General features: G+C 42.9%; 1 protein-coding gene and 1 pseudogene across 5 annotated transcripts in view; one reads left to right on the top strand and one right to left on the bottom strand.

Moving 5' to 3' along the window:
* FYN (FYN proto-oncogene, Src family tyrosine kinase) overlaps window positions 1-17,169 on the bottom strand; it is a 206,101-nt gene that overhangs the window by 50,391 nt on the left and 138,541 nt on the right. For all 5 annotated transcript variants that reach the window (XM_090279766.1, XM_090279768.1, XM_090279770.1 and 2 more), the window contains 2 exons: window positions 9,037-9,294; window positions 5,749-5,845 (listed from right to left, as the gene is read on the bottom strand). In XM_090279766.1, the coding sequence (XP_090135892.1) occupies window positions 5,749-5,845; window positions 9,037-9,283 (344 nt within the window). In that variant the 5' untranslated portion in view covers window positions 9,284-9,294. The remainder of the gene's footprint in view (window positions 1-5,748; window positions 5,846-9,036; window positions 9,295-17,169) is intronic.
* On the top strand, window positions 3,242-3,891 carry LOC150007624 (kinetochore-associated protein NSL1 homolog pseudogene; annotated as a pseudogene).

Raw genomic sequence — 17,169 nt, forward strand, 5'->3', positions numbered from 1 at the left:
CTGATGTGGAAGAGGTGAAACAAAAAACAACAGACATACTAACAGGCGTCAACATCAACAAGTTCAAAAACTGTTCTAAGCAGTGGAAAAACGTCTGAATGGGTGTATTATCTCAAATGGAGAGTACTTTAAAGGTGACTTAAGTTTAAACATGTCAGAACAAATATAATTTCTAATAAATAAATTCCAGTTTTTTTGCCCCCCCCCATACATATGAACACCTGTGACCCATCACCCAACTTAAGAGCTACCTCAGCATCAACTGTGTGGACTCTATCCTGTACTTCTCCCCTATAGTATCCCTCTGCCTTTCAGGTTCAAATCATGAAATTAAAACTGTCAACACTGTAACAGTTTGTGCTGGTTTCATTTCTATGTCCTTCAAAAGAAGCACATGCAGCTATAAGGATATCATCTTAGAATATATGTGGAAGTTACTTTTTTTTTTTTTAAACATTGCATGTGTTTAAAGAAATAGTTTTGGGGACATTATCTTTAATATGGTGACAATGTTTAGTACTCTGAAATTCCACTAGATGGAGACATTTCATCATGAAAAACAATACCTATCATCTCCCTGCATTCCCTCTTACCCCACACCCACCTGGAAAATGCCCCAAAATGGTGAGGAAAAAATTAAGTGCTTGCAGCACAGGCTTATTTTTTAATGCAAGATAACTTTCATCATGTTAGTTCTAATTTATTTAAATGAAGAAAAATAAAGTATAGTATCAATTTGGGAGTACAGGTAATGTCAGCTGAGGCAGGAAGCCAATATGTTTTACTGCAGGTTGGGACAAGCCCAGGCTTATTCAGGTTATCTGGGATTAATCAAGTACTTTCTATTTCAAATCCAGCATTAACTCTCTCATTTTGGTCTGGGTACCTAAAGAGTTTAGCACAAATTAGAACCCAAGTCTCAGCTCATTTTAAAGTCAGGAATTCATGATTTTTTCTTAAGTGACTCCATTAATCTCATAAGGGTTTTCAGTTATTCATGAGAAAGATAAAAACCTTTTCTTTTTTTCTGGGCCATCTAGGGTCACTTTCTTCATCAAAGGAGATATGAGGCGACAAGGACACAATGTATGAGGTAGGAAACTTCATATGTTGTGCTCAGAGAGGCTGGTGCAGACTTAAAACACCTATGAGAAAAGTCTTTAGAGCAAATGAAAGTTATCTTTTAAAAATATATTAGAACTCTAATTCACCTACAAATTAATAATATATGCTTTACAAATCATTCACCTTGATTTAGGAAAACAGGATCTCTGCTATAACTACCTTTTATTTCTTTATTTGAGTTATTGTGAGTAATTAGCATTGTTAAAGGTACATGTATTTAAAACTGTTCCCACAGTTCAGGTATTTCATTAATTTAAGAGTTGGTGAGATTTTCTTTAACTGTCATCTTGGTTTGATTCAAATATATGATTTAAGCCTTGGCTCTGAATAGCTTTTATCTTTTCATAACAGCTTCCCCTGTCCTTCTAATTTAAAGACTTATTAAAAGAGCCTCGTTGCAATCCCCCAAACTGCTCATAGGGCTTGTGGTCCCAGGAGCTGGGAGCCCTGAAGGACCAGGAAGTGGCATTTGCAAACAAAAGTCAGCTGTGGAGGTTTTATTATAAATGTTGGATTCTTTCTAAATCTGACACTACCTGTCTTACTTACTTTCAGAGAGTGTAAACGTTTAGATGGGGCTCCAAATCAGGATTTCCTCTGAAAAGAACTTGAAAGGAGTCACTACTCTGGGAAATGACCACTATTTCACTCTGTTTTTTATATTTTGAAGAGTTACTGTATTTCTAGGTAGTATATCACTCCTCATGAAATGGGAAAATAGAAAATGAAACAGATGAATATAAATATTTTGCAAAATGGGCCCAAGTTTAATAATGTCCAAATATACTACACGGAAGAATTACAACAGGTCAGTGAAGGACTGCCACCCAGGCTGGGCCGCAGTGCCACTGGCTCTGGGCACAACTGCACATGCACATCCTGTCACATGGTTCACGCTGCACTTTACAACATAAAAGCCAGCCCCCTGGCTTCCCATTTCTGTCTCCTGTCAGGGAAAGGAGTGGGAGGACACACACTGGGAGGTGTAGCAGCTGCCCCAGAGAGATAGAGCCTCATCCCTCCCTCTTTCAGCTGAGAAGAGCCGGGGGGGGGGGGGTACACACGGGACATACGCCATCTGGTTCTGTATGACTGCTTTGTTTTTCCTTCATATTTTGTCTTTCCTGTTATTATCCTTGATTTCAGGATATTGTATTTGTTAAAAAAAAAACAAAACAAAAAACCTTATTTTTTCCCCAAAACCTTGATAAAGGGCATTTACATGGCATATAGGATGAGGAATTCCTCTGGCAAAGAAGAAAGAATATTAAAGAGGGAAAAAATCCTTTGCAATATTTTCTTTTAAGAGAACAGGGTCAGAGGCTCAAAGCCTTCCATAAACATTAAAGGTCATGCATGTAAATAATAAAATATAGATTGAGATAGATCAGATCTTCTTTGAATGTTTCTCTGAAATTTCAATTGGATGCCATTATAGATTCTATCCATATTAACAAAGGAAGAAGTCATCCCTTTGACTTTGGCAAGGGCTGGCTTTGCAAGTGCCCTACAACCGGGTGCAGAGATCCACTTGCAGCGTGGAGAAAACCCACAAAATGGCTGGGTAGGGTACTTCCTACCACTCCTTAGTTCTTAACTTTCAGAAGCTGGTTAAAAGTTTTAACCACCCTTGGCATTGAGAGACTATTACATGACATGGGGAGGGAAAATGCAGTATATTTCAGATTTCAAAGTCAGTAGACTCTGACAAGAAGCATTCATCAGAGAATCAAACTAACAATAAGGTATCGAAAATTAGAAGAGATCAAAGTCAAATTCTCTCCTCCCCTAGCTCCCAGCCAACCTTTCATCTTCATGTAATGTGAACGGTTCAGTTCCCCCCTGATGGGAGTCTGTCGGCCTTTCCAAGACCAAACCTGACACTGTATTTAGGATGCACCGCCACGTCACCCTTGGCTCTGCCACTTGCTGGCTTCTCTGTGCACCTGAGCAGCTCCCAAACCTGAGCCTCTGGCTTCTCATGTGTCACACGAAGACTATGAGACACACTTCAGACAGTTGCTATGAAGAATAAATGAGACATTTGCAACTTAGCACATGGCTGACACATAAGGAGCCTTTAATAAATGGCAGTTTACTATTTTTAAGAAAATTCATGGGGCTTTTTGCCTCTGTGGGATGTGGAGACAGAACCTCAGTTCCCCCTACTTCCCATGAGGACCTCTGTGTGCTGCACCTCTAAGCAGGCCGTGATGGAAAAGGGGGACCTGTGCAGCAGCTTTGTGCAACAGCTTGGGGATGTGCTACCAGAGGAAATTCAGGAGCCTGCGCTGTGAGACGCACAGTGGACTTAGGAATCAGCTGTGCAGCAGAATGTCAGCATTAATGGGCAAGCATGGCAAGAAGCTTCAGATCACTGTTTTATGGATTCTGGTATCAAAGTACTTGAAGACCAGTTAGATGAAATTATAGTTGATTTAGCCAAAAAATCATAAGCTGTATCCTGGAAAGATCCTTGAATATATCATAAAAATCATAAAAGCAAAACAATAAATTCTGGAGCAGTACCACCCTGTTGTATATCCACTGGACCTAAAATATGACCCTGATCCAGCCTCTCATGTGGAAAATTTGAAATGCAGAAGAGAAACAAGAGCTAAGGAGATCAGGAAAGCCATGAAGGCAAATAATCAGGGAGGAAGATTCCTGGCAATGCGTAGAGAATTTACCGAAGCAGGTGGCTGGGAGAGAGCATGGTGTACTGGAGGACCACAAGGTAGGTCTCTACCTATGGGTCTTGTCTAGGAGAGACTTGCTACAGGTGGACCTGAAGAGACAGGCAGGTCAACTCATGAGAGCTTTACACTTAGAAGTGCTGATGAGGAGCTAGAACTTCCACAAAGGAGGGGAAAGGAAGGAGATGCCCACTGACTCCACTTTCATCCTACGGCAACTGAAGACATGTCTACACAACAACTTGTACGTGAATGTTTGTAGCAGCAACCCAAATGTCTGTCAGCTGAGGAATGAATAAATGAAATGGGATATATCCAATTAAGGAAATTCCTGTGGCTACAAGAGGAGGCTGGGGGCGGGTAATGTTCTTCTTGATTTTCTTGGGTGCTGGTTGCAAAGGCATGTTCAGTCCATGAACATTTAGTAAACTGTACACTTTAAAAAGATTGTGGTCCATTATGCATAACATAAAACTTATTTTAACCATTTTCAAGTGTACAGTTAAGTGGCATGAAGCACATTTCACTGTGGTGTAACTGCCACAGTGCACGCTTTTGATCTGTGCATTTTTCTGCATGCATGTAAATAAAAAGTAAGAATATAAAAAACACACAAAAACAAAAGAACAAAAAAACCCACCTACCTACACCCCTCCTAATGATGACAATAATAATAATTAGAAACCTCCAGAACTGCTGCCACCTACTAGCTCCTGACCACAGGTTGGTTACTGCACAGACATGTTTTCTGGTGTTCAGAAGAGTTACTGTGCTCTCATGGGAGGAATTCTGTTCTGGCTGCTGGAAGGTGGCACAGTCTCAGCGTTTAGTTCTGAGATGGTTGCAGTCCAGGGAAGTGGTGGGCTTTCCAAAGAGGCAGTTTTCAGGGTCTGAGGGAGTCCATGTTACAATAACCACACTTCCCTCCTGGGACTTGCTGGTGTGAGCAGGGCCGCTTAGCTCCCTCCCTCATGCATGCTCTTTGGAAAGGCGAAGGGCCAGGCGGTCACATCCTTCTGCCATCATGAAATCCAGGATGCTCAGGAAGCAGAGGACAAAGCAACGAGACCTGGAGGCACAGGAGAATTTCCGAGGTGGGCCCTCAGCTCCCAACTGGCACTCTTTCTCCACCACTGGGGGGCGCTCACGAGAAAAACATGGAAAGAAGGCTCGCACATGTAGGACGCTGCCATTTTCTTTAGTGCCTGGATTTTTCTGGAGGGCCTTAACCGAACAGAAGCAATATTTTTAAATGATAGGGAAACCTGACCTATATTTACTCTACCTAATGGAGGTATTAAATGTAGCATTCGAAGGGTGAGTGATTCTCATCCTTGAAATTTCTCCATTGCCTGCGTGTTGTTCCTACTGGCCACATACAAAATGCATGCACCGTAGTCACTCATGAGTGGGCGAAATCACTTCTCCTTCCATCTTACAAAGATTTCAGTCACTTGCAAGTTTTCGTTATGGGGTAACGCCTCCACAAGCTTCACCAAATTGGAATGTTTAGCAGTTTTGAAAACAGAAGGAACTTGTTGCTAGCCTTAAGCAAGGGCTTCACTAGAGCAACATCTGAAATGTGAAGAAAATTGCCAGGCAAAGAGAAGATAATGTGGATAGCCAGTCCTTGTGCCAATAATCTGAAAACAGACTTGCAGAGAGTGACGGTGGTGCTTTTACAACCTTTAAACCAAAACCAAAACCACAGACTCGGCTACTATGGTACCCTCCAAAAAACTCCTTGTCACAAAATACTGCACGGGATCACCGACTCTTCGATTCTTGGGTTAAATTGGTGTGAATTAATGAGTCGAACAACGGTTCTCTCAGCATTTCAGATATCTGAAAAGGCACAGACTGGCAACAAGAATTTTTTTCCCAATCTGAAAGGCATGAATGCTTCCCTCTCCCTCTCCAAACTTACGAGCTGTTCAATATTTGAAATTTCTCTCCTTTGTGAAAACTCAGGTCATCTTCTGTCCGTGCTTCATAATCATAAAGGGCCACAAACAGGGTCACTCCTGACAAAATGAATCAAAAGGAGAAAGATATCACACAAAAAGAAATTAATTCCAAGAAATTAAATCTTCGCTAAAACCTCATTCTCAAAATCTAAAGCTAATCAGCATAGATAACATGATGCAGCCTGGTAATTGATATATGAAACCAGAGTCACAGGGCTGGATTTATGCCTTCGTCTTTGTTTAATTTGACTAGAATCTGGAGTTGAAGGACTTTTCTCTGTACACTTTTGCATGAATCCTTGGGAAGAGACCGATGTTAATATGTCCACAATGAAGGGGCAGCAGCAGTGCGATGGCTCAGATTTGCAGAGCTCTGCAGCAGCCACAGACTACCCTGTATCTGGCACTCAGGAGCCCATGATAGGTTCTGGGTAAAATGCATCACTCTTTCCCCTGGCATAGCAGTAATGTAGAATGTAGCAGGAAACTTCCGCAGCCTAGGGGCTCAGGAGGGCCTCTTGGTAAATGTTCATGCAGTTAGAGGATGCCTTGCCCTTCGCATCTGCAGTGCTTTTGCAACTCCCTCGCACTCACTCTCTTTCTACCTTGAAGTCACCTATTCGCACACTGACTAGTAGTTCTCGCTTTTCCTCTTACCCACCCTATCTCTTCTCATCTGGGTGGCTCCCCACACAGGCCCTTCCTGCTTTGCAGATGTTTGCTACTAACAGCAAAAAATGTCCAGTGTCCCATTTGGCCTAGAAGTCCCTCCAGATAGTAGGCAGAATTCTGAGACAGCCGCAATGATTCCCACCTCCTGGTATTCATGCCCTTGTGCAATTCCCCTCCCTGAGTGTGGGTGACCCTAGTCACTTGCTTCTAACCAACAGAACATGGCAAAGGTGATGGGATGTCCCTTAAGTGATTAGGCTTCAAATGATTGTGACTTCTGCCTTCCTCGCAGACTCAAATACTTTCATGAAGCAAACTGCCATGTTGGAGAGGCCCACAAGACAAAGAACTGTGGGTGACCTTTGGCCAACAGCCAGCGAGGAACTTAATCCTGCCAACGCCATGAGCTTGGCAGCAGATCTGTCTCAGCTGGATGGTGAGATGACTATACCCAGCCAACACACCTTGGCTGTAGCCTGTGAGAGATTCTGTGTAAGTAGTTCCAAAGGAACAGATGTGCCCCTGGGACTATCCAAGAACCAGAGAGAGAGGAGGGGGGCTTGTCTTTCTATCCTATCCCAAGTGGGACTTCTCTTAGGAGAGCTGGCATTCGGAAGGTCTGACCCTGCAAAGCAGGGCTCATTTGGCAACTGTCCTCCTTTCTTTGGATTTCTTTAAAAGGTTAGAAAAGAGACTGGCTAAAAACAAATAAGTAGGAACCTGTAAAGTCATACCTATTCTTTATCTCATTTAACACTCTATTAACAGATTCCTTTCACTACATAATTTAAAAACAAACCCAAGCTGCATTGTATGGAAGATAAGGCACATGAGGACGGACACTTCTGCTCTCTCCCTCCACCAGCCAGCAAATTCCCACCAGGTGTTTTTATCTTCTAGAGAGGGAAGGGACACATAGTCACAGTTCCTGGCCTTAAAGCACTGAAAGCAGTGGTGGGGAGAAAGACATACTTATAATAAAGCCAAATAACACAAGGCAAAAAGATCTGCCATTGTTAGGGGTACTGTGTTTTATTTTTCAAATTTACAAGGGACCAGATGGCCTCTCATACTAAGATTGTCCCTGACTACCGTATAGACCCACATGTTCAAGGCAAGTAGTTTATGACCCTCCCTAGTGACTTTATGAGTGACACCTGAAGACACAGGGACTGACATCCAGCATTGATGAATGAATGAACAAGGTCAATAACTGTGTCAGCAGAATTCCGTGTCTGCCTGGCAAAGCACTTATTAGGTACAGGGAGTGTGTACTGGGTGCAATGTTGGCTCTTTTTTTCTCCTGCATCCTCAAGAGACATCCCTAGACAGCCTGACAGCCTCTTTCCTTCCTCCCTCCATTCTAGGTGCCTTCCAGGAAGGCAGGAAGGATAAGTAAGTGTACATAGCATTCATTCACCCATTCAAGGCTGGCTTTAAAGGGAAAGCTAGATTCACCAGAACCCAAGGACATAATGCCCAAAGCTCTGGGTCAGGTACCCTGGATTTAAGTACACTGCCCTGGTGTGTGCAGTGGGAAGAAAACCCCTGGTAATGCCTTCGTAGCCCCAATCCCAGGTACAAAGGCACAACGTGTCCTTGTATATGACATCAGCTCCCAGATGAGCTGAGAGCACAATGGCTGATGTATTATTTCCTTAGACTTTTGTAATGAAAACAACAATTTTGGAACAAATAATGCCAAATATCTAGTTAGTATGATTCACATACTGGGAGAAGATTTGGAAGACTCAGGATACATGAGATAACTTGCAAATGTTTCGGAAAACATTATGTCTGAGAATGTATGCCAGATATTTTACCAAGTATTAGCTAAGTCAGCAAACGCACATGGCAGTAAAACATAGCCCATGGTGGGAAAGAGAAGGAAACTTAAAATAAAAAAAAAGTTCCCTTCAGGATACATAAAATTCCATTTTAAAATTCAAAAGATACATGAAAATACTTGAGGGCTGATAAACTCAGTCATATGGAAGATAACGGGAAGGTCAGAGAGAAATCAAAGATGATGAATGGCCAAAAAATAATCCTGCCAAATGACCTCACTAGGCTGGGCAGTGACAGGCTGGCTGAGGATTAGGCAGAGGAGGGAGAAGGGGCTACCCCCTAGCTTTTCTTCAGGGAACAGTAGTGCATTAATGTCTGGAGAACTCAAAATATACACTCTCAGATCCAGTCCCGGGCTTCTGATTCGAAAGCTCCACAATGAGGCTCAGGCACCTGCATTTGGAAAAGCTGCCCTCGTTATTCTGAGCCCGCCAGCTGGTGTTGAGGGCCCCGCCTATAGCGCGTCAGGGCAGTCATAGCCCATGACCCACACGGAACGCTCACAGAGCAGCAATGTGGGGGGTCCCTGCACCACTGTCACTAGCATTTTGATGTGCACATGAAGCTCTGGCTTTTTCTTTCTTTTTACAGCCCTTACCTGGTAGAAGATATTATAGGTGGAAACTGATGAAAAGCTTTAAATATTAAGTCCTTAGTCAAAATGAGCTGGAGCACAAAGGGCAGCTGCTTTCTCCCTACCTTGGCCCCCTGCCAGCGCTGGGGCTTACCTGTTCCTCCTCTCGTACGCAAAGTCCCAGTATGAGACGAAGAGTTCACACCCCCAAAGACGGTGAGTCCTTGGCCTCCGGCTGCGTGGAAGTTGTTGTAGTTCGGTATAGAGGTCACGCCGAAGCTGGGATAGTGCTGAGGAGTGGGGTCTGTGCCATAGCGGTACCCGGAGCTCTGGTTCAGGCTGCCATCCCTCTCCTCTGTCAGTTTTGTTGCTTCTTTATCCTTACATTGCACACAGCCCATTATCTAAATTCCTGCCGAAAACATAAAGGAGGCATGTAAGCTTGGCTGCTCCTTAGTCGCCGGTTGCTTGACTATTTCAGAGGGCTCATTCTTGTGGCTTGCTCTTGGATATTTCAGGCCTGAGAGGGGTGTGAGGAAAAGCAGGGGCTAGCATTGATGGTTAGAAGCAAGCTCAGTGCCCTTAACTTGACAATCATATTTGTTCCCCATATGTGCTGAGCAATGGAACCAACACAGAACTGATGTTCATCACATAGCAATTTTTCTCCAATGAGGTCTGCACACCTTAAAATTCTGTGATATCACAAACCTACCTGAAGAAAACCCAGTTATACTCATTATGTTTTCCTTATCTCAAAAAATAATCTATGTTCTAGAGAACGAGACTATACAATATTAGAATAAAAACCTCCATCATGGCAAAGGAAATTTAAAGAAGAGGGTAGAGGTGTGTTGGAAAAGCAAGAATACAGCCTTTAAGTGACTCACTGTACTTTTTCTTTCACTCATGGTTACCCATTCTTCAGGGATCATTTGGTAAAATTTAAGCAGTAAGATAATGATCAGGCCCCTAGCCAGGTAGCTCAATTGGTTACAGTGCTGAGGGTTCGATCCCCAGTCAGGGCACACATAAGAATCAACCAATGAATGCACCAATAAGTGGAATAACAACAAAAAATTGATGTCTCCCTCTTTCCCTTTCTCTCTCTAAAATTAATAAATAAAAATTTTTAAAAAGATAAGTATCAAAATGAAGAAATAGTTGCTGGATGAAAAATTAAGCTGGCAGAAACTAAGAGGTCGAAGTGTATTTGCAGGATGTCATGACAGAATACTGTAACAAAATCAATGAAAGTTGCTACTCAACTCTTTACATTTCCATTTGCTTTTGACATCTTTCATCGAAAAAAATCATTCCCATGTTCTAGAGATAGTGGTGGATTTAAAAACACTCAAGTCTTCGTCAGCCCACCCTCCTCCAAACCGATTTCTCCTGAGCTCCTTATTTCAGTAAATGGTGCCGCCTATAACCCAGCTGCTCAAGTCAGAATCCTGAGAAGTGTCCTTATTTGTTTTTATCTTGTTTACTTCTCACTCTTCCTGTCTCACACTCTACTATCCAAATATGCTGAACTTCTCGGTTCCTCAGTGGTTCCATTTTTGTCTCTCCCCTTCAGGCCTTGAATACTCTTTCCCTCTCCTCTTTGATATGCAACATATCCTTCATGTCCTGGTTGAGATGCTGTTTCCTCTGCAAAGCCTTCTCTGATTCTCCACCCTCCCCCCTGGCTGGGGTGGTGCTCTTCTTCAGGGCTCCCATGGCGTCATGCTTTCCCTCATATTGACTCCTATTACATCATATTAAAAAAACATGCTTGTCTACTTGTTTCAGTGCCCAACCATGAGTTCCAGGAAAGTAGGGCTTGTCCATTTTTGTCATAGCTATATTGTCAGTGCCTGGCACATAGTAGGTGCTCAATAAAGAGCAATCAAATGAGAGAAGATTCTCTAACCCACTATGTTTCTCTTTGACACTTTCTTTCTCTTTGCATCAAGACCAACCTTTCTTCCAGTGACTTTAATCAACATTTTGCCCTGTACTTTTGAATCTGTTGGTGTGTATGAGAAATGAAGATGATTCAGAAATACAAGGTAAGTTGGTTAAATGATCCCTTTACGGACTGCAATACCCTTGTTGGACTGACAGTGGGGGGGGGGGTAGAACATGCAATAGATATCCCTACCAAAACCCTGAAAAAATGGCCCATTTGGGACCAAAGAACCAAATAAGAAACACATGACATCATGTGTAATTATATGTCGTCGGCAGCCGTCCGTCTCGAGAGACGATGGTGTAGCTTCTTAAGTGTCTATCTGCACCGCCGAGAATGGCTGTGCAGTCCGACTCGGGAGTGACACGGCATCTGTCTCCTCCCGTGTTGAATTGACATCTTGCGATGACGCTGGAGTGTCCTCTCCAGTGGAGCTGAAGCTACAGAGCCTGGGCAGGGTGATATGGAGGGTCTGCTGTTGCCCATGCAGCAGACCCCCCCTCTCTTCGCAGCTGAAGGGTCCAAGGGAAAGACGGAGTCGATACAGCTTGGCTTCAGGTGCGCCGCAGGAGTTGCCGGTGTTGACTACAACGTCAAACCGCCTTAGGGACTCCGGCTCCGGATTTTCTGTCGGGGTTTACTCCCTTAGCCTTTCCCCAGAAGAGGTATGCCGCAAGGCAGCGGAGGTTTTTTGGAGTCAGAGTTTTCCTTCTCTGTGTATGTTTCTATATCTTGCTAAGTTCACACAAATTCTCAAGTGCTTACTCGGCACTCCACTTCCACAAGGACTGGCTTCACATGTGATCCTCATCTCAGTACAGTTTAGGTAAAGATTTGGTGTAATTATATGTACTCACTGGGGAAAGCACAGCTTGTACAGGATGGGAATGAACTTAAGGTGGTGAAGGAGAATGAAGAACCTAGTTTTCATATAGTATCTTGCAACCCAAAGTGGGGAGTGCCACATCAGGCTGGAGACTCTAGGAGGGCACTGTTCTGAGCTGGATTTTCTGCTGGACAGGGTCATGGAAGCAGTATCAGACTGTTCTAAAGTCCTCTCACATTACATGGTTCAATAAATACTTATTGAATTGAATGTCAGTTCCTGAGAATAGAAATATTTGGAAAAGAGCCGCCTACTGCTTGAGCTGAGATCACCAAATCTGGAACACATTTACTTGTAAATCATTTGAGATTAATTTACAGTATACTGTGTCCAACATGTTCTCTAACTTACGGTAAATGAATACAATTTTAACAAGTTTCCAATAGGAAATGCAAACTATTTCCAAAGCATGATTTACTGAAGAAATTTCATCATTTGTTGCTGGTGTTGCTTCCTAAGACTGAAAAATGTCTTGCTTACTTTATATTAACTCTTCATGGTGGAAATTTACTCCAAGCTTCTACAAAGAACAGACAGAAGACACTTTTTGTCTGCGGTGCCTTTTTCAAGGATTTCACCGATGTGCTGTATTTAGGGGATGTGAGACCTGAATCATAGAATAACATCGTTTACACCAGTGGGTCTCAGTCAGGATTGATTTTGCTCCCCTCACCAAGGGATATATTAGGAAATGTCTGGAGACATTTTTAGTTGTCTCAACTTAGGGAAGAGAGGTACTACTGGGATCTAGCGGGTAGAGGCAAGGTTGCTGCTAAACATTCCATAATGAACAGGACAGCCTCCAACAACAAAGGACTATTGGGCTTTAAACGTTAACAGTGTCAAGGTCGAGAAACCTTGATTTATGGAGAGGACAGAATTTATATCAAAACTTTGAAACAGCATAACAGCTGTTTCCTGTGTGTGTGTGTGTATAATCAGATATATGATTAGCATGCAATCTAGACTGCCTTCCTCAGGAAAACAGGCATGCTAGGTAAAAGGGGGCAATTTAAAAAACTGACATGAAATGCTCTGATTTTTCTCTAGAAGCTTATCCCTGTTATAGAGAACTCTTTACTATAAATTACTCTTTCAAATCCAACAAAACAAAACAAACCCTACATAGAACCCCGTGGAAAATAGAATCCTACATCTAACCAAACTAAGAAAAAAACAATCTTTCAAAACCTACTAGAAAAAGTATTACCATTGTAATAAATGAATAACAGCTTACATATAATTCTATGAAATAATGGAGAAAAATAAGTAGTAAGCTGCTTGAAGACAGGGATTGTTTTTTGTTTCATTATTATATCCCTAGTGACCAAAACAGTGCCTGGCACAAAATAGGAGCTCAATCAGTATTTGTTAAATGTTTAAATGCAAAAAACCAAAAAGAGAATTGGAGAAAACAATTCTCTTTTATAAAGGGACAGCTCTGTTACCACTTCATGCATTTGGAATTTTGAGTAAGGAATGTTTCTGCACAGATCTTGCTTATTCTTTTCCCTTCCTTGACAAACATGAAGAAACCAAAATAAATCAGTAAATGTAGGCTCAAGCCATTAAAAGTTAATCACAATGAAAATATTTGTATAAGAACTTGTGGTCTTCTTCCTCCCACTTGGGGTGGTCTGACTAACCATTTCCTGACGTAAGAGTCAGAAGATGCTATATGAGTTGTACTCAAAGTGACTTTGGGCTCCTTGCCACAAGGCAAACTTCGCAGCATTTGAGTTAAAATAAAAACATTCTTTATTATGTGAAGTTTTGTGGTGGGGCTTTTATGGACAATGCTGTAATGCTGTAGGTCCACCATGAACTCACTAATAAACTTGCTCAAGATCTGTGGGGCACTGGGAAACTCTGAATAATGCCATTTTGAAAGTGGGGCCCTGGAGTTACTCTGATCAGTAAATCATACACCATGAACTCATGACGTCTTTCTCTGCACAGTGCTATGCCTAGAAAAACTGATGTGTAAGCACCTTGACCAATAGGATCCTGGGCCTGTGGTCAAGGTGTCTGTGTTACAGCTATGAAGCTCCCTATTTGCCAATCCTGCAAACTGAGGGCCTCTGTTTCTCTAATGCATGTAAAACCTGATTTACTTACTATTTCTTTAGTTCGATGGATCTTCTCATATGTGCCAACAGCATTATGCAACTCCAGGAAGAATTGTCAAGAGACTCCAAGGACTGCCACATCCTGCTCCTGTGAGCATGGCAGATGTCACCAGTTGATTGGAGCACTTTCTGGTGCTATGCCCCATGCAGCCCCATCTTCACACAGCCCTCAAGTGATGAACTAAAGCTGACATAAAGGATCGACTCTCTGCTGCTCTGGGCCTAGGCTGCTGATCCACAGTGAGTGTGGTTGAATGTACATTTCCTCCACTGATGCTAGAGACCATGGTCTGGTCTGCCAGAGGGCCATTAATCACATATATGCTCATGTTTTCTCATCTGCCAATCACTACAGCACTGCCTGTATGCTCCGGTTATAATGTTGCAGGACTTCTGAGAAGATTCCAGGTGTGTGTGAGAGCTAGGTACCCAAAATGGAAAAAGGCCACTGGCAGTCTCCTGCAAAAGCAAATTCCTTTCTCTTGAGACACATAAACTTGCAGGCAAGAGGGGATGGCAGGAGGAGGAAAGGTGAAACTGACAACAAATAACTTTATTTTCAGCAGTGTAAGCACTTTTGTGTGAGAAACCAGCCTAGGTGCGAGTGGAGAAGTGACAGCCCTTAGGCAAAAGTCACCATTCTTGCTCCTGACAGTCCAGACTTTGGAGAGTGACGGGAAAGCCACATTGGTGTGTACTCTGATGTGGCATGTTTCCTGGTGCTATCATTCTCTATTCCTTTAGCTGGTCTCCAGCTAATCTGGGCAGGTATCAAAAAAAAAAAAAAAGTAAAAGGACAAAGAAGGAAACATAGAAACCAAACACAAGTCACTGAGGTGGGGACAACTGGAAAAGAATTCAAAGCTGAACTGTAGATCTACTACACAGTTCCATACAGTTCTCTGGAAGGAAAGCAAAAACTGGCAGCTTAACAAGCAAACACCCCTGTCAACAGTAACTGCATGAGGCAAGAAGATAATAAGATGTGGCAGAAACACATTAGAAATGACTTCCGGATAGAAGCTTCATAGCAGGCGGTCTCTTAATCCTTGCAAAACTGGAAACACCCACAAGAATCAACCTCAGGTGTTGTGCTACATTTCTCAATGGAGAAAAGGGAGCCCTTGAAGCTTAGGGAAGGCTAGCTTGAGTTTCCCCCATGTAACTACAGGAAGCAGGACATTTGTGACAGGCGAGTGCCACATTGGTAGCCATGATAGCTGGGCGACAGAACCTGCCACCCAAATTTCCTAGCACTTCTAATACTTTATGATGATTTTTGGTCCTCTTTGTAGAACACTAGGTCCTGACACTCCAGAGGAACACAGGCAATGCTGTCTTCTGGGGACAGTCAGGACAGAGCCCCAACATGACTGGGGAGGCTAGAAAATAGCAGGGCTCTGCAGTCTCACTAAGTGTTCAGGACGACACTAGGACGGGGGCGTTATTCCCCCACTTTACAATGGAGGAAGAGAGAGGTTTGGGAATTCGTCCACAGCTAAGCCAGGGGTGGAAATGGGATTTGGTGTGAGACAGACTGATTTCATGGTCTGCACATGAAGCCTCTATTACAGACTGGGGTTGCCTCCAGCCCCGTGGAACCCAGGCGAGGCCATGGAAGGGTGTGGGTGCAAGGGCAGGAGGAGTGCAGGGAGAGACCGAGGGGGAAGGTGCCCTTGTTCTGCAGAACCCAGTTCATGTGCGTGACTGATGAATGTCCTGATTTTGGGTACTGGGCTTCACTCTCCCACATTTACACCCTACTCCCTGAGACTGGCTCTGTAGGGGTCCTGGGGCCATGCCAGTGGTGAGCCACCAGCTTCCTTGATGTAGTTTGGCATCTTAATGAACATTTGAGCTGATAACGCCAAAGCAGCCCTTGGTTTCCGGATATTTCCTTGACATGGTGGAATATTATTTATTTGATGAGGAGTCAGCACTGGTCTTCTTGGTATAAAAGTGAGCCTTCCTTCTGCACTTAAAATGTGATTTGCTTTACAGGCAAAACTTTTTCCAACATATTTACTGCGTACACTAAGCTCTACATGTAATGCCGCCTCCAAGCACAAAATAACAGATTTCTACCCTTGATGGAGTCCTGTGAGGGTGAGGCCCCCACCAAACACAAGTGACAAAAGAGTACATCTCTGTGGTGAGAAGACAGATGTAAAAGCAGAAATATATACAATGCTGGCACTGGCCACATGCAACAATGGGAGAACAGAGACTGTTTTAAAAATCAAATCAAAGCTTTGCTTCAGAAATAATAAGAGATGGAGCTGGGCGCACTTGATCATTTATGCACGACTGCAAAGGCCCTCTTGGAGAGGGAGGAGGATGGATTTTGTTCTATACCACACAGCAAGGGAACTAAACTAATATGAACCACTTGTAAAATGTGACATTACTTTAAGTAAAAGCCACATTTCCGGCACCTAGAATATTATTTGCGCCCCCCTCCAGCTTGTCATGCTCAAAGGACCCCTAAACTGAGAAGCAGCTCACGCCACCGTAGCATGCTCTCCTTTCCCTTCTGTATCACCTTCCATTCCTCAAGGCCCAGAGATTCCAAAGCACTTAATGTAAAAGAAATGGAAGCATTAGACTCCAACGGTGAGATTTAAACATCACAGTCAACTAAGTGCTGGAACCATTTCCAACCCAAATGGCTAAATGAGGGTTTAATACCAAACCGTGGAAAGGCTCCAAAAGGAGGGAAGAACATTTTCTTCTTGCATTCACTTCACTTCGAGTGAAATGATGGTAAAAATAGGGATATGTTTTAACTGTCTATGCCAAAGGTTCAGAAAGAGTTAGAGCACAGATTGTAAAGTTTTTCAGGCCTTCCCCCACCCCTTTTTGGATCACACAGAAGTTCCCCTGTGGTTAGGATTTTAAAATTTTATCTTACTTTGTTATTGAGATATAATTCACACAGCATAAGTGTACACTCTCTTAAAGTGTGCAGGTCAGTGGTTTTAAACATACTTACAAAGGAGAACATTACACTATGTAATTTCAGAACATTTTCATTACACCCAAAAGAACCATGTATTCATCAAGCAGTTATTCCCTATTCGCTTCTCACCCCAGCCCCCGACAACCAGTAATCTACTTTCTGTATATGGATTTGCCTGTTCTAGACATTTCATATAAATGAAATCATACAATATGTGGCTTCTGGCAACTGGCTTCTTTTACTTGGCATAATGTTTTCGCGGTTCATTCATTTCGTAGTATGAATTATACTTCTTTCCTTTTTATGGCTGAAAAGTATTCCATTGTATGGACATACCACTTGTTTACCATTCAGCAGTT

The sequence above is a fragment of the Furipterus horrens genome, unplaced genomic scaffold, assembly GCF_987537825.1.
Source record: "Furipterus horrens unplaced genomic scaffold, mFurHor1.1.pri manual_scaffold_6, whole genome shotgun sequence".
In the NCBI taxonomy this organism is placed as follows: Eukaryota; Metazoa; Chordata; class Mammalia; order Chiroptera; family Furipteridae; genus Furipterus; species Furipterus horrens.